Genomic DNA, 18,582 nt, shown 5'->3' with positions numbered 1-18,582 from the left:
GCCTGTGGAAGAAGGAAAGGGAGAGAAGGGAAATACACACCCAGTCATTTTAAGGGGGAAAAACAGACGTTAAACAAACACCACTTCTGCTCACATCCTGTCGCAAGATCTCAGTCATGTGGCCCTATTTTGCCGCTAGGGAGGCTGAAATCTACAGCTGGGTGTTTAGCTAAAACTCAGGAAGTTCTTTTCCTAAAAGGAAGAAGGGAGGAGGGGATCAGGGGTGGTTAGCAGTCTCAGCCACACTCTGTCTCATCTCCAAACTAATGGAAGGGAGACTTACTCTGCAGGCTTAAAAATGGATTTTTGTTTCTCAAAACGTGAAAAAATACAGCTCTGTTTGTTGTTTTATTTTGAGTCTCCACTAGGGGGCCTTGTTTGTAACCTGCAGTGTGTCTGTTCTGCCATCCTAGGAGGCTTAGCCAGAGGCCCACAACTGAAGAATTAGAGCAGAGAAATATCCTGAAGCGTGAGTATCCTGTCCCACAGAGTGAATTCCTTAATTAACCACCGTCAAGCTCCCTCTAGAGATAATCCATTCATCAGCAGGGAACCTTAACATGTTTATTTTTTCACAAATGATCGAAATGGCCCATTTACATCACATTTTTATATAATTGTTTATATAATTTTAGAAATAATTTCTTGAAGTTTGTATTTCATTTTATGGCTTTGAACCTGATATCCCCCAGACCAGAGTCGTGGTTGTGACAGTTGTTTTTAAGAAAGATGAAATATATTCCATGTATTCTTTCACCCCAATATTAAGTAGAAGAAAATGCTCCAGTCTGCCTGCAAGTAAATGTCAAAGGAAAGGCCAAAGACTCCACAAGGAAATAAATCAAACATCCCTATATTATTTTTAATAATATAGTTTGTTGCCAGGTTTAACAAATGACTCAATTTAAAACAGAATTATGGTAAAAGGAATTTTTCAATCCATTTCATTTTCCTTTGTTATGATAACTGTTTCCCTCTTGAGTTATTTATAATTTCTCAGCACTTAAGGAGTTCTCCATTCATTTTCCTACTTCATTTTCCCATTCTCTTTCCTGCTCTATTGTCTTTGACTACGTTTTACTCATCAGTCCAGTAGTATTTATGTTATTGGAGTCCGTATGTTGCAGCTATAAAATGAACAGAAGCAGTTTGCCCTGCTGTAGTGGATCAATGTGGTTTACTAACCACAGTGAGTTAAGTAATGGACATTTTAAAATTGAGCCTCGCTATAGTTTTATATATTATTAACCCAGTTTCAAAAGAGCTTTTTATTGTATGAAATATCAAAGAGTAAGGTTGGGCAGAACTCCAGAGAGTACTATAATAGTAATGAGCCGCTGGCATGCGGGAAATCTTTCTCAACCAGGCTTTCAGAGTCAAGTTGGCCTGTCTAGATGATCCCTATTCTCCAAGTGAGTTGTTTTCTTTCTTGAAGGAAAGAAAGATTTTAATAGCATATTTATGCTACAGTTGATATTATTAAGACAACCTAACAATGAAGTCTGAAGAATGTAACTGTTCAGCCTATGGGATTCTTTCCTTGGAAGTGTTTTATCTGGCTATTTGTGAGCATAACTGGAATGGAACCCAAGGAAGGATTTAAGTGACCATCATTGTGTAGAAGGGACAGTTTGGAGATGAAAAAAGTCGCGTTTAGCTTTCCAAGGAAGAATGAAAGAAGTGTCTAATTTTGACAACAAAACCAAACCAAAATGCTCATGGTTTTTGATAATAGGTTCCTGGGAAATATTTGTTGAATTAAATTTTAGATAAGCTCAAAGTCAGTCCATAAGGCCCTGAAACACAGAGAGTGTATCTTACTAGATGCCTGATGCAATACCTAGGAAAAAAGAAAGAGCGAATTCTGGGTAGTTCTTTCCTGCTCCTGTGAGACAAATAGTGCCAAACCACACTGGTGTTTGGTTATTTGAGGAACTGTTTCATAGATCTAGAAATTTATCACACACTGATCTTAAGTGCTGTGTTGGCTTTTATTCTGCATTTTCCTGGAGGTTTGGGAAAGAGTGAAACGCCAAAGTCAACTTCAGATTTGACTCCAGCCCTTTTTTACTTCCTTCTTAGTTTGTCTAGGTGTGCTTATTCTGGAAACAAAAGACACGTTTCCAGTCTGGAGAGGCTGATAACTGGCTTATGATCTCCTGACATAATATTGTATGGCCAAGGGAAGCAGAGAAGGGAACTGGTAGAGGTCATCCAGAACATTCCGCTGAGCAGTCCCTGGGAACTAAATGGCCATAGCTTACGACACTGTAGTCAGTCCCTGTTTGCCTCTGGGTTCTTCCAAATAGATTACTTTTGTCTGTTTGTTTGTTTTATCTCCAGCTTTTGTTCAAAGGCAGTATGATTGTCTATTTGAAGAAAAGTCTATGTGTGACATGGTGTGACTTTTAAGGACACTTACTTTAACTAGGTCATCTTTTCTTGACAGATTAGGAAACTATTCACAACATAAAATATTCAGTGGTTCTCAAATCCAAGCCCATCGCTAGTCTAATAAACATGAATCAAATGGCAGTCGATGCTGATAGCTTCAGTTGGAGGCCACAGGACAAACTATATTTTAGTATCATTCCCAGTATCATGCCGTACTTGATCTCTTTCCTAATTTTAGTGCATCTAGGTTTTTTTTTTAAGTATATATTGTTATATTTTAGAACTAGTTTCTTAATTTTATTAAAATAGAAAGTAAGTTTTGGTGCTTGAAAGGTCAACTTTTGCTTATCAGGAAAAGAGATGTTCATGGAACACCTTTTACGACATAGGTGCAAAATATTCAGATCCTCTTACACTATTTAGTTATGACCATTATTCCAACTAAATCTTCCATAGAGAAGAAAATGTCTTAGGCCATTGAGTTCTGCAAGTATTTTTCCCCAATATTATATTATGAAATTTTTTTAAACATGCAGAAAAACTGAAATAATTTTAACAGTGATACCCATATATCTGCATCTTACTTTATCATGTATCTGTCTGTCCATTGAGCCATCTTATTTTTGGGATGTATTTCAAAGTAGGTTTATAAATGTATTTTCACGTGTTAAAAACATGCATATAGAAACACATAAAACAGCAAAAAGTGAAACAAACCACAAAAAATGTTTAGCTTTTTTTAACCCATTTTTTCTGAGTTGATGGCTGAAGAATATAATACTCCAGTTGCTTTCTTCTCCTTTTAGCTCATCCATGAAATGCTCTGGGCAGTACTTGGCGGGCAGGTTTCCTGTAGTGCCCACCGCTGTGAAACTGCATGTATTGTTTGTGTGTTTATGGCAAATGCTTCCTGTGGCTGTTCTGAAGTATCTGCCTCTCTCTGCTCTGATGAGTTTACTGAGGACAAGATTTGTCAGTGAGCCACGTCACTTCCCTCATAGCCCTCCAGCCTGTTTAAAGTGACCAGACACGTTTATATCCTGCTTAATAAGTAGCCTCTAATAGGTTTTTTTAAAATAAGGAAACATTCCAAGAACTTGGTGAATTTTTTAAAACTAAGTTTAAGGTTTAACCTTGACTCTTTGTAGAAGAGTTTTCAACGACCATTTAATAAGATTCAGAGGAAGAGTCACACTGGCCTTCCTCCGCACTTCACCCTCTTCCTCTAACTCCTTTAGAAGCACAATTTCAAATGTGGGAAATGTAAGGAATTCAGTTCCTGATATTAGAAAAGAATTCCCAAATGGTAAATCCTGTGTATGTAACTAACTACAGTTGGCCCTTCCTTTTTTAAATGTCACTGGCTGACACCTAGATGTACAATGTGCTTAATAAGGCTAAAGTATCTAAATCTATTTTAAAGGAAATGACATTTTGTGTATTTCATGAAAATTGGAGAGTTTGTCAGCTTTGAGTCATATTAGATATCCAATACTTTGTCTTTGAAAAGTACCTTTAAAAATGTAGCATAATCAGAGAGGGTTTAGCTCAGTGGTAGAGTGCCTGCTTAGCATGCATGAAGTTGTGGGTTCAATCCCCAGTACCTCCATTAAGAAATAAACAAACAAACCTAATTACCCCCCCAAAAATAAAATAAAAATAAAAAACAGAAAAACATCACTCAAAAAAATACCATAATCATTGTATAGGAAGAATTGACTGAAATGTTTTAATGAATTTATTTTTCTTTTTATGAATATCATCAAAGGCTTGTAAAAACCTAATTTGAATCACATGAACCACAAGTTTGTTTTTTGTCTATTATGCATAATTTACAATCCACATGCCTTACTAACCCATTTAAATTAACTATTTGACCCTAAGGAAGTATTTTAAGGACATCAGAGGATATATATTTTGTGAAGCAATTAGAAAAGCCTACAATATTTTCACAGGAAGAAATCTGAATTACAATCAAATTTTGCTTGACACTCATAGGCACTTAATGAAAGCATATTAATTAGTTGTTTCTTGTTTTGCAGGGTGATTTCAGTTTATGTTCACTCTTTGTCTAAATAACCAGACTGATCATCCTCTTTCTTATGAATTAATTAAAATTTGTATTTCAGAAGACTGTCAAAACTTTTCCCTGTCCAGATAAGGAAAATTAATAGAGAATTTAGCATGTACAGCTAGCAAGTACAAATGTTGTGAATACTGAATACTGATACTTATTCACAATAAAAACAATCTATTGGTAAGAAGTCTATCTGAATTTTTAAATAAATGTATATATTATAGAGGAGATATTTCTTTTTCAGCCTTTAGGTTGAGCCTTTACACAGTGTGATTTTCCTGCAGTAGAATTCATCACAGCACTTTCTAAAAGATAATCTTCCGTAAGCATTGGTATCCAAGAATCTGTGCTCACTTATTGAACAAATGATGAGCTTCAGGAAGCAACAGAGAGAAGTATGTCAAATAAGCAACCATTAAATCCTGAGTAGTGTTTATTTCTTTGAAAATTCTGGACATTTTTCTCTTAATCCCATCTGTTGGACAGCATTCATTTGAGTTGGCCATTAGATTGTACTACTTGGTGAAGCACTTGAGAAAGGGAAGACTTTGGAAAGTTAGAGTCACAACAAAATAAATCATCTCCATCAACAGTACACCATAACCCCATTCAGAACACTCTGGTTTGAAAGCAAAGTCCAAAGAAATGATTACATTCTGCTTCTATGGAAACCAAAGCAGACAAATCAAGTATTTTGGTTGGATTTGAAAGGAAGTCAGCAACTCAGACATGCATCAGATGGTTCTAATTTGTTCTTTTGATGTGATTCAGATTTTCACATGAAGGCCAGATCCAGTAGTAATTTTTTATCTGAACTCAAATAAATTGTGCTTAGAAGCCTGTGAGATGATCAGCAGTGAAAGTTTCTCACCAGAATATGGGCACTCTGGTGGTTTTTTTTTCAGAATAGAACAAGAAGTCAGGAAGCAAAAAGATTTACAATTAGTAAATAAACCAATCCTATGAGGGAAAAGAAAATCTATGAATTAATGATTGATCTTTCTGCAGAATCTTTTGAAAACTTTTTAAAGATGTTGGTAGAGTGTTTGAACAATATCTGTTAAGTCAAGTAATTGTGGCCAGATCTGCTTTTCTGATTTTATAATCACTTATAGTAACTAAGTCTTCATGCCTTTCCTTTCTACCCCTCAATTAATAAACAGAAAAGAATGAAGAAGAAGAGCAAGAAGCAAAAATGGAACTTAAACGCAGACTCAGCAGAAAGGTGATGAAACTATGACTGTTAATGAACATGTGTATTTTGAGATATACTTCATTTTTTAAATGTATATCAGCTCTCTACGTGTAGATCTCATATTTAGGAATAATTATTCCTATTACTCTAACTAAACCTACACATTAAAATCAATGTAATCCTTACAGTATGAATTATGTTTATATTTATAAATGCATAATATGCTGATTTTGAAAAGTTAACCATCAAAAGTCTCAAATTGCATTTGCTGATTATGAAAATAACATGCAATCTGTGTGAGGATTGTTAATGCCAAAAGAAAAATGAAGACTAGAAAATCACGCAAACATCTCCCATTCAGATCTTTATTGACATTTCAGTGTATAATTTTAAAAAATGCTCACCCTTGCCATGTAGTCTTGGAACTATTAAATAAATACTCGGTTATTACTGAAGATTCTGAGCTGGGTGAGTAATTTATTAAGTAAACTTGATCACCCAGCTTGCCTGCTGCAGCGCTACGCAAACTGACAAATGTCTCACCGCCAGAACTCGACAGTTGTTTCCACTCATTTGTGAAAATATAAATCTGATACCAGAGGCTTTGCTTTTTTCTGTAATTGTTAAAAATAATGATATTCTTTGGAAAAATTTGGCACTATCCAAGTTTATATTTCATAATGAACAACTTGTTCAGTAATTCTTCAGATACACCTTTCACACTCGGATGAGACAGGATGAGTAAAATGTGACCGCTGCAGTGAAGTGTGTGCCCTGACCCACATTTATCTGGGCTGGCTGCGGAGTTCACAGCGAAAGCATTCTAAGGCAGGTAGAAGAAACACTACATTCCCGTGGAAAGGTTGGAGACTGTATTTTGAAAGATTTTGGTTTTGATTTTTAGGGAAAAAGATCCTTAATTCATCTCCTTTTTCCTCAAAGATCCTAAATGTCAAACAGTAATCAAGCTGAAAAAGACTCTGTAAACTGAATTTATAGAGATAACTCTTCTAGCCATTCAGTGGCCGTTAAGTCACCAGCTACAGCTAAGCAATAGCCCTTCCTCCCTGCTCCAGGCTCACCCCTGTCATACATGCAGTCTCTTCTCAGTCCAATTGAGCCCTTCCAGGAGGCAACAGAACTGCCTGATCCCCACTTGCCTCCACCTTACTTGTCATAGGTACAGAACATCCCATAGCACTAATTGCTACCCCGAGACTGGTGCGGCCCTGAGGGGCAAGACGGGATGAAAAATTTCTGACCTGTGTGGCCACTGGTCACGTGCCTTTTGGGCAGTCCCCAGAAGCAAGGGGGGACTCTACCTTCTCTACCTCCTTAACCCTACCTGGCCTGGAGAGGCAGTAGGAAGCAAGCGGTGTAGATAGGACAGTAACTGAGACTACAGAAGAACCAATTCGATGATTCCCTTCTGTGTCCATCACCTACAAGGGCTTCATGAAGATCGAAGGGTCTGCAGTGGTATATCCCAGGTCAGGTGTGCCCAAGGGGTAGACCCAGGTCTTCCTAGAATCCTTGAATGCCTTGAATGTTAGAGCATTGACAGTTCACTCTCTGATTTTACTCTAGAAGAAACTGAGGAAAGGAGATGTTTCTGATCACAAAAACATCAAAAAAAATGTTTTTTTGCCAAAGTGCTTAATTTTTCCAAAAATTGAGCCCATGCAAATAAGGAATGCCTCCAAAGAGGACCACTTAGACCATGGATAATCTGGCTGTATACAGAGTATATATGTGGAGAGAAAAGATACTGAAAATGGACCCAATGTGTAGAACATAGACCTGTGTCTACCTTTCTGACAATTCTATGACACCTCCCTACTGCGAAAGGTCACAGAAGCGTGACCCTCCATAGTGGAGAGCAGATGATGCCTTTCAACCAGGGGCCAGGTTTCTTAGTCTCTCGGAACCATTATGTTTTATTCTTGGGCTTGAGAAAGAACCCAGAGAGGAAAGCAAATACAGGGAAGAGTAGAGTAAATATAACTCTAAATTTGAATTTGACAAAAATTGTAGAAGGAATCCAAGTTATCAGGAGTATCTTAAAGGTTGCAGCTGGTTTTAAGCAGTTATGGCCTCACTACAGTACAGTTTTCCAACAGGCACCCCCTCATGCCTGCACAAAGGCTCTTCTGGACAAAGGTAAATGTCAAATCTGGGCCTGAGTCCTTAGTCCCTCACAGAAGACTGCCATAGGCACACCCTTCACTGGAGCACTTCTTTGTTGTCATTTTGTGCATTTCTGAATGTATAGGTTGCATATAGTAGGAACGGAGATTTTTATTTTCGTTTTACAAGCTGTGGGGCTTTTGTCTTGATAATTCAGCCTGCAAAGCAGCCGTCCTGTATCTGGGTTACTGTTGTGTCTGTGCTGTTTCCTGTTCCCCGTGTCAGAGATGACAGGCGCCTTTATCACAGTGCCAGGCAAGGTGGGGAAAATAGCATAATGCAGGCGGTTGCCAAAGACTCTGACCTATCTAACAATGGTGATTTTTATAGTCTCAAAATTAGGGCACGCTGCTTTCTAGTTCTCATTAGAAACTCCCAAGATGCTTTTTTTTTGTTGTTATCTGAAAGTGACCTTATTTAACCATAACTTTGAAGATCTCTAGGAGAAAATGTGACACCATGAGGCTGTGAATGGTTTACTGAACTCATCCTTTTTTCCCTGTCCTCCTGCAGCTCAGCCTGAGACCCACAGTGGCAGAGCTGCAAGCTCGAAGGATCCTGCGGTTTAATGAGTATGTAGAAGTCACTGATTCGCCCGACTACGATCGCCGGGCAGACAAGCCCTGGGCCAGGTTAACGCCTGCGGACAAGGCAAGAACGTCAGGGGCTTGAGCCATGATTTTATTTATTTATGATTTTATTGCTTTTCTAACAGCTCCATTACCTTCTTAGTCATCCTAGGAGACCAGGTATTACCGAATATCTCAACAATTTTCTGCCTTTGATTATTTAAGCCACTTCAGTGATATATTTAGTAGTATCAGCATAGTTCTTTCAGCTGTCTCAGAAAAAACTGGTTCTTAGTTATTATGTAATCTGCCTGCGTTCAAACCTGGATTGGAGGGAGATGCTGTCCCTCAACCATGATTTATCCTTACTTTTAGAAAATATAACTTATGTAAGATCCTTTTAAGGGATTTATTAACAGTGGAAAAGGTATTGATCTATATCAAGTCTGGCACACTTTTTCTATTAACTGCCAAAGAGTAAATATTTCAGTCTTTGTGGGCAATCCAGTCTTTGCTGCAATGCTCAGCTCTGCCTTTGTGGCATGAATGCAGCCAGATGATATGTGAGTGAAGGATGTACATCTGGTCCAATAAAACTTTATTTATAAAAACAGATGGTGAGCCACATTTGGCCTATGGGCCATGGTTTTCCAAACCCTAATCTATATCACGGCTCACAGTTCAGAATAACTGAAATATATAGAGGGTTCCATCATGAAGAAAGACTATTTTATGAGTACCATGGTTACATAGTTAAATAATTTTGCCAACTAATTTTTAAGAAATTCTTCACTTTATAGTTTTACTAATATCCCAAATAATGGTTTCTATTTTTTGTCTCTAAGCAAAATTTGGTATTGAATAAATTCATCCCACACCCAGTTACGTTCAGCATTTTAGTTGTTTTTTCATAGGAAGGCTAGACAAGTCACCTGGTGTATTATTTTGCAAGAGGTAGTACACACCTTTGAACAAGTTTTCTTCCATTCTCTCCTTTTACTTGTGGGCTTTTGGTCACTCACCTCTCATTTAGTGACTCCTTGTTGACCCTATTCTAGTCACCATTTCTATGCAACGAATTGTCCCAAAATTTAGTGGCTGAAAACAACATCTGTTTTATTATATCTTACAGATTTTGTCAGTTGGGGATTTAGTCAGGGCTTAGCAGGGTGATTCTTTTGCTGTTCATGAGCTTGACTCAGGTCACTCAGTGCTATTCAGCTGACAGTGGGCTGCTCTGGAGGGTCTGAGATGGCTTCTTTACATGTCTAGTGTCTTGGTGAGGATGCCTCAGAGGCTCGGCTTAGTGGTTGGACTCAGCTGGGACTGTCCACTAAGCACCTACATGTGGCCTCTTCAGCATGGTGGCCTCCGAGTTGTTATGTGTCTTACATGGTGGCTGGCTTTCCTCAGAGTAAGTGCCCCAAGAGAACCAGGTGACAGCTGCATGGCCTTCTGACCCAGCTTCAGAAGGTACCCAGCCTCACTTCTACCATGTTCTGTCAGTTACAAGCAGCTCATAAGGTCAGCCTGCTGTTCCATATCAGATTTTTATTAAATAAATAAGCAAAAGACATCAAAATGATTTGAGTTCTAGTTAATGCTGGCCTCACCATTCATATTATTTGAGAAGGCAGCAGGGTCCGTATGTTAACAAATCACCTGTTGCTTGTGGCCAGGCTGACCCCTGAGCTGACTGGGAGTGATTAAGCAGACTTTCCATCACCAGTCATCACTAGTCAATTTAAAACTTTTGTAGTCATTTTTGTTTCCTTTACCCCTTCTATAATTTTCATGGTACCAAAAAATGCTACATGTTTGGTGCCAGTGCTGTCTCCTGTGGGCTTCTCTTGTTTCAGTCTTAGGAATACCGACCTAGCTTGGGGTCAGTGGCTTCCTATAGTTGGTCCACCTCAGTGCCATTCAGGTTCCAATCCCACTACATCAGCCTAACTCTATACTGTTATCTTTAAAAAAAAATCAGTCCCCTTTATACTTACATGAAGAGTTAGTAGGCTTAAACTCTGGTCTCATTTGTATAGAAGGGGTTAAGATGATTGTGCATGTATTTCCTGAACATAAAGGCTATCTGGTTACTTTTTTCCCTTTCAAAACTCTCTCAGGAAACCTTCTCTTTAAACAGTAAAAGGAAGTAATTCTTGGAATAAAACTGAGTTCTCTTTCTTCAGCGAATTTTTAAGCTGAGTATTACATTTCTTTAACTGCCTGTAGTCATATCTTCCTGATACATATTTTGAAACAACCAGTCCCTATAATTTTGCATCACATTAATTGCCTATAACTGACTCATTATTTCTAATTACAAGCCAGCACGGAGAGCTGAGACAATTCTCTGGATGACTTAGGCCCTGAAGTTCATTTTATTGGAAAGAAGGCAGTCTGTCACCATACAAAGTCATCACAGTGTTACTGACTATATTCCTTGTGCTGTACGTTACATCCCTGTGACATTTATTTTGTAACTGGAAGCTCTTAATCTCTCTCATCCATTTTACTCATCCCTCTGCTTCCTTCCCCCTCTGGCAACCACTAGGTTGTTCCCTGTATCTATGAATCTGTCTCTATTTTGTTATGTTTGTTCATTTGTTTTGTTCTTTAGATTCCACATATACAATGAAATTGTATGCTATTTGTCTTTCTCTGTCTGACTTATTTCACTTAACATAATACCCTCTAGGTCCATCCATGTTGTTGCAAATGTCAATATTTCATTTTTTATGGCTGAGTAATATTCCATTGTATGTATAAACCACATCTTCTTTATCCATCTGTCTATCAGTAGACACTCGGATTGCTTAAGGAAGACTTTTTGATAGATGTTAATTGGTGATGAGTATAGAGCATCTCTGCTATTTTAGCTACTGGTTCTGGGTATCAGTTAGTTTTTACAGTGAGTAAAATAAAGTATCCTCACAGTGAATCTCATTTGTGAAACAAGAGATATAGTCTTATCACAAGAGACTCAGGTCCACAAATATTTCTCTACTTGGTTCATCCTCTTCCAAAAACCAGTAGCAAGAACTATTGCCACAGTTCCCAGCCTCAGGTTCCTCATAGAAAACTACAGGGGCTGAGGAATATATCTGGGGAGACAAAACAATCTGACTGTGGCATTTAAATGTAACACTGAAAGGATCCTTGGGGAAAAGGTTGTATATTGCAGAGTGATAGCTAGTGATGGGAGAAGGCCAGAGAGAGGCCTCAGGGCTTTCCTCTTTTTCTTTTTCTATAATTCTTTGCTTTCCAACCACAAAGTAGATTTTCTTATCTCCCAGTGAAGTCATCCTCTGTGGTTTGTAATGCTATTCTACTTTTTGGCTGAAGGGTCTGTTTTCCAGAGGTTGTGGGGGTGCTTTTATTAGTATTTTTTAATTTACACGAGGAAAAACTTCTTTGTAGAAAAATTAGGAAATAAAGATAGGCACAAAGTTGAACCCCCAAACCAACCGTGATCCAGCGACTCTTGTTCATAGATAATGAATGTTAACATTTTGATGAGTGTCTCAGCTTTTCAACCTGAAGGACACGGGCATCTGTTCCAACCTCAGCATTTATATGGCATGGATTAGGTGTTTATTAAGTAGTAACAGTAATAGCATTCTACTTGATACTTCTTGGAGTGGCCTGAAATACTGTGCTGAAATTTTTAATTCTAACTGTCCAGACTTTCAATATTAAAGAATAAATAGCAACTGCCTTCTCCATAGCTCTGTGACAGCTCGTCAAAACCACGTTGCTATGGGTGGTATTACAGGCAGGACTTTCATAGGAAAACGATACTGTTTCTCGGAAAATCTCATGACCTGTGCTATTCTTGTGGTCAGTGAGGTTGGGGGATGTGTGTGGCTCATAGATCGGGCCCCAGGATGAGTCTGGCCAAGTCTCGCTTCCTCTCCGCCTCGTTGGTGGCCCTGGAAGGGAATCTGCCCTGGTTTTAGTTTGGCTGTAGTCTTGGTATCATAGTTGTCATACCTCCACCTGGTAGAATTAGGAATCCCGTTCTCCAAGGCACTTCTTAAAAGAATGTCTGCTTCACTGACTCTATACATGCTGGGGAAGTTTGTGACCTAAATAACAACTCTGTTTATCTATTCTTTCCTACTTAGGCAGCAATAAGGAAAGAACTAAATGAATTTAAAAGCACAGAAATGGAGGTTCATGAAGAGAGTCGACAGTTTACCAGGTAGGTAAACAAAGTGCAGTTGAACATATTAAGAATGAGTAAGATGGAAAATTGTATGTTCTGTGTGTTTCACAACAATTAAAATTTTGTAAAAAGTACAGTTTAGCACAACACCATCTAGTGAACATTTCTAAAATTAAGTCTTTTTTTTTTTTCCCTGAAGTCTGAATCATTTTAAAAGGACTATGTTTTGGTTTCTTTCTTAGTTTTAGTTTCTGGGCCAGAAGACAAGCATCAGCATTATTTATTCTGCTCTTGAAGAGACACAGTTGAGGTTTTATGCCCAGAACAGATGGGGGTGAGAGCCAGTGTGGGCACATATGTGTCTGCTTTGGACTCCCAGAAGACATAACTTGGGATAGAAACTCAATTTTTAGAGGATGTAACTTAGAAAGGAACCCAGTTTTTACTGCTGCCACAGAAGAGCACTATAATCCTATTATTTTTCCTCCCAACACACTTCAGTTTCACCAGCTGCTAAAACCAGCAGGGACCTGAGTGACCTTGTAGTCTGACCCCACACTTCACAGGTGTTCCGTTTATTTATATCTCACAGGTTTACGTGCTTTGCTGATATAACAGGTGTTATATAAAAAATTGAAGAATTTGCGTGCCAATCAAATTTTTGAAAATTGAATTGTTAAAAAACATTTCAGAACAGATGATTACATGAAGAATACCCTGGTCGTCTTTCTGGAAAGCAAATACTTATCCCAAGGCTAGAAACAGCCTCTGTAGGGCAGCCATGCATCATGGTGCTACAGTATCTGCAGTGGTTGTGTTGGTGGTGGTGACATGCTGGGGAGCATGTCCCGTGATAAAGGAAGCAGTGGTAGAACTTCACAGTTTAATAACAAATCCCTTCCCTGAAGTCCGCGGGGACCTGATTGCTCCCTACCTATTGCTCCTGTAATCATGTCTGCTATGTAGAAGAAACTCCCCTTTCTCCTCAGGGTAGTTCTTTCTGATGTTTTGTTTTCTCCTATGTCATGTTTCTTTGTAAGTGCATGTAGGGCTTTCAGACATCCTGAATATATAGGCTTTTTCTTTATTTGAGCACGTTACCCTATCATAATGCAGTCTTGGACCCATCACATGCCCATATCAAGCCAGACCTATTTGTTCTCTCCTTTTCTCCCTTCTACTTCTGAGGTCAGGGAAAGTTCATGCTAGTATCTAACACTGTGGTTACACTTCTCCAGTAAAGTTGATCACCATAAGTTGGATATTTATGGTGACACTGAGCTGGCTAGGACCTCTGGATAACTGGGATGATGGTGTGTGTTTGTGTCTTTGAATTCTGACCCCTGAGATGTAGCGACTGCACTCAGCCCAGTCTTTGACATTCAGGATGGTTTTCCTAACAAATCGTAGTGTCTGATTAACTCATTTTAATTTGGTAGCATTATATGAAGAGTAAATTCCAATAGAAAACCAGTAAATTTTAAAAATACATTTATATGTAAGTTCTCATTTTATGAAAATTAAACATTTATACTTGAATAAGTTCTGTTGTACACTATGAACAAGTCAAAAAAAGTACAAAGTTGGGAGAAGTAAAGGTATTTCTTTTTTATAAATGTATTTTTATGTGCACAAATAATATATTCTAATTAAGCATTCAAACAGCACAAAAATCTATTAAAGGAAAATGAAAACTCCCTTCACTCCTTCCTCAAATTCATTTCCATTCTCACAGGTAACCACTGGTAAAAGTTTGTGTAGATCTTTCTAGACAGTTTTCCGTACATTCACAAACGTGCATGTATGTGTGATATATGTGTACATACTTACATGCATTTATGTACACCCTCTCAGTTTTTCACAAAGACAGCATCTAGAGAATCTGTCCATGTTAGTATATATTTCATTCATTTGGATGACTCTGTGGCATTTCATAGATAATACACTCTGTCATAAATTATTGAACAATTATTCTATTAATGCATGTTTATGAAAATTTCAGTTTTCCATTATTTAAACAATGCTACCTTGACTTTATGAGTACATCTTTCCCCATACATGCCAGTATTTCTATAGCATAAGTGTATTTGCCATGTCTACTAAATATGTATTTTTTAACATTTTGAAAGATACTATTCTGTGTCTTCCCAAAAGGACACTCAGTTTATTCTGTGACTTCCAATGAACATGACTGGTCTGCTCATCCTTATCAGCATTTGGAGGTTGTGAGAGGTTTCTAAAGAATGAACAATAATATCCTATTTCATTGATTTCCATAAGGTTGGGCATCTTTATATATTTTTATTGGCCATTTATTTTTTGAATTCTTTGATTTTCTTTGACCAGTTTCTTTGGGGTTGTTTGTCTTTTTCATATGGATTAGTAAAATCTCCTTAGGTATTGTGCACGTCAGCCCTTTATTACATGCGTCTCAGTACTTTAATCTGTTGTTAATGTTTTAACTCTTTGTGGTCTTCTGTTTAAATTTATGCATATTCAGATTTGCCTGTATTGTTATTTTTTTACTTCATTTGTTTTGTGTCTTATGGAGGATGGCCAAGATTCTAAAAGTATTATCTTCAATTTTTATACATGCTTTTTTTATACTTAAATCTTTCATTCACAGGGCATTTATTTATACATATGATTCAAGGGAGTAAACTAATTTTACTTCGTTATAAATCAATAGTCAGTTGCCCCAGTGCCCTATGTTTCCTCTTTATGTGACGTTCGTCTTTTAATATGCACGTAGGTCAATTCTGGATTCTTCACTGAGCTCTAATGAGCTGTTGTATGTCCTTGCACCGTGTCATATGACTTAATTCGAATAGATTTGTAGTATGTTTTTAAGTCTGATGGGATATTTTTTTACCTTCAAACTTCTTTTGGCTTTTTTTTCTGTATTTACTCATCTTCAGATATTTAGAGTATGCTTGTGTGTTCTGTAAAAGAATCTATTGATATCTTTATTGTTTAAGCAAATATTAATAGATGCAAAGAGTGATGGGCTGCATTTCCAAAGAAAATCATGGGCCTTTATTTATTTATTTATTTATTTATTTATTTATTGGTAACAGCCGATATGAAAGTAAGCTTTTAAAGTTTTCCCAAAAATATATTGGTTAACACTCTTTAAAATGTCTTTTAAAGACAGTTTTGGGGGAATGGGCAAATTAAGTGAAGGGGATTAAGAAGTGCAGACTTCCAGTTATAAAATACGTAAGTCATGGGGATGTAATGTGCAGCATGGGGAGTATAGTCAATAATATTGTAAAAACTTTGTACGGTGACAGATGGTAACAAACTTACCATGGTGATCACTTCATAAAGTACAAAAATACTGAATTGCTATATTGTGTACCTGTAATGAATATATTCTAAGTCAATTGTAGTTCAATTTTTTTTAAAAAATTAAATTTCCAGATAAGGAAAAATTAAATATTCATATCACTAAGATAAATATTCCTTGCTTAAGTATTTTTTAAAACTTGGCAGTAAAGCAAATGTCTCCTGCTATTTTTCCATTGATTTATATTACATCATTAGAGTTGCATTCCAGTAGAGAAGTATTTTGGCTCTGAGACTTTTAAAATAATATTTAATGATTTTTAAATTGTTTTCAGTATTTCTTTTAAAAGGTAAAAGTTTTGGTAAATACTGCAGAGTCTAATCAAAATAATACAAACGTATGATAATGTTTTACGTTTAGAAAATTGCTCATGTAGAAGACGGCAGTGCCCATAGCCCCAGGCGCCCTTTGAGGGAATAAACTCGCCATGGATCATGACCTGGGCCTGGATCTGAGTGCAGCCCAGATAGAGAGCAGCTCACTTGTTACAAAGCTCTTCTCATTAGCACCAGACATTATCTCCTTATATCGAGTAAGCCTTCCCTTCAAAGCCTAAACCTATTAACTGTCTGCAGATTTAGGGTGGTTAATAAAAGGGTTTAGACAACCCTGTTTCCTCTGCCCAGGCACCTCTTTATCCAGAGATAGTCTGAACGCTGGGAGGATCCCTTCCCATATATAGCTTCCTTTGCTTCTATATCTCTGGGGAGATTCACAAAAAGCTGGTAACGCTGGTTGGCTCTGGGAGGGGGATTGGATGGCTAGGGGTAGGCATGGTGGGGGAGACTTCACTACTCACTCATTTGAACCTTTTGAGCTTTTGAAACATAGAATCTAGAATTACCTAGTCAAAACCAAACATTTAAAAGAAAAAATGAAGGATTGGGGGGGAGGGTATAGCTCAAGTGGTAGAGTGCATGCTTAGCATGCACAAGGTCCTGGATTCAATCCCCAGTACCTTCTCTAAAAATAAATAAGCCTAATTACCTCCCTCTGCCTCCCAAAAAAGAATTACATGGATAATTATTTTAATCATACAAATAATCTAAAAAAATAGAATTAATAGAAAAAAAAAAAAAAAGAATGACCTTTGTGGGGAGGCTATAGCTCAAGTGGTAAAGTCCATGCTTAGCATGCACAAGGTCCTGGGTTCAATCCCCAGTACATCTTCATAAAATAAATAAATAAATCTAATCACCTCCCCACCACAAAAAAGTTAAAAAACAAACAACAAACAAAAAATGAAGGATCAATTTCCTAAAGCCTTCTTTCTGTAAATGAAGATTCTATCATGGTGGCTTTTCTTGAATAGTGTACTGGCAGGCTGAATAGTGTACTGGCACGAATACTGTGACACTCCTGCTTTTATGTATCGAGAAGGCACCTCTGAAAACTCCATCGTGGAGTACATTCTCTGTGTGATTGATCTGAAGAGTGGATTGTAACAATCCACTCTTTCATCTAATTCCCCTACTTTCTCCAGATGGCTCTCTGAAATTGGAATGCATTCTGGGGCCTTGTGAGAAGAATGAGGACAAGTGGTCTCCCTAAGAATTCATCCTTTGGCCTGTGAGATACCAACCAGGCTCTAAACTCTGTTCTTTAGAACACTTACTGCTTGTCCAGCCACATACTGTGTTTTCTACCCTCAGCAGCTGCCTGCCCAGCCTACTGTGTACAACCCAAAAGACTATTTGAAGGGCAAAGTACTATTAAATAAGGCCATTGCATTATGGAAAGAGATCACCATGACAAAGAAAAGCCACTTCCCTTCCCATAGTAAATGAGATTTCTACAATTTAAAATGAGTCTCTAAATTATAAAGACATATAAATTGTATGAAAAAAATTTTACATAAAAACTAAGCTTTAAAATGGTTATAGCTGAGTGGTAGGATCTATCTGGCTAATTGTGATCTTTGGATATTATCTGCTTTCCAAATTTTTTTAAATGTCAACATGTATCAATTTATAGTCAAGGGAGAATATTACTTTTTAAAATAAACTTTGATTAGAAAAATGATAAATAAACCTAATTATCTCTCCCCCCTCAAAAAAAATTAAAAATAAATAAATAAATAAAAATAAACTTTGAATTTTGTAAATACTAACATTTGTACAGTATGCAAAGTAGTACTTTCATATATATAATTTTATTAGCTTCTAAATTATTTGCTTACCATATGAAGCAAAGAATCATTAAATTTGACACCCTTAGAGCCAAAATGGGCCTCAAGAGATGTTAAGTGGAAAAATCAAGATACTGACTAATGACATATATATATGTGTGTGTATGTATATACATAGCAGTGGTTTGTTTTATTTTAAAATTCAGATGCATGGGCAAAAAAAGATTAGGAAATAACATTTAAAAACTCAGCCATAGGAAAAAATGAAATATTGCCTTTTGCAGCAACATGGGTGACCTGGAGATCATCATACTAAGTAAAGCAAGTCAGAGAGGGAAAGACAAATATTACATGATGTCACTTACATGTGGAATCAAAAAATAATACAAATGAATCAATATACAAAACAGAAATAGAATATCAATTTACGGTTACCACAGGGGAGAGGGAGGAGGGGAGGGATAAATTAGGAGTTTGGGATTAACAGACATAAACTATGTATAAAGTAGATAAGA

At 37.2% G+C, this 18,582-nt stretch overlaps 1 protein-coding gene across 8 annotated transcripts in view; it reads left to right on the top strand.

Moving 5' to 3' along the window:
* PHACTR2 (phosphatase and actin regulator 2) overlaps window positions 1-18,582 on the top strand; it is a 241,125-nt gene that overhangs the window by 210,339 nt on the left and 12,204 nt on the right. For 5 of the 8 annotated variants that reach the window (XM_031456470.2, XM_031456468.2, XM_031456464.2 and 2 more), the window contains 4 exons: window positions 414-469; window positions 5,635-5,696; window positions 8,367-8,504; window positions 12,550-12,626. In XM_031456470.2, the coding sequence (XP_031312330.2) occupies window positions 414-469; window positions 5,635-5,696; window positions 8,367-8,504; window positions 12,550-12,626 (333 nt within the window). Of the gene's footprint in view, window positions 1-413; window positions 470-5,634; window positions 5,697-8,366; window positions 8,505-12,549; window positions 12,631-18,582 lie in introns of those variants that run through there. The other 3 variants (XM_064486635.1, XM_031456469.2, XM_031456465.2) reach the window with 1 other exon arrangement.

Source organism: Camelus dromedarius, chromosome 6 (assembly GCF_036321535.1).
Source record: "Camelus dromedarius isolate mCamDro1 chromosome 6, mCamDro1.pat, whole genome shotgun sequence".
Taxonomy (NCBI): domain Eukaryota; kingdom Metazoa; phylum Chordata; class Mammalia; order Artiodactyla; family Camelidae; genus Camelus; species Camelus dromedarius.
This window is presented reverse-complemented; position numbering and strand designations above follow the sequence as displayed.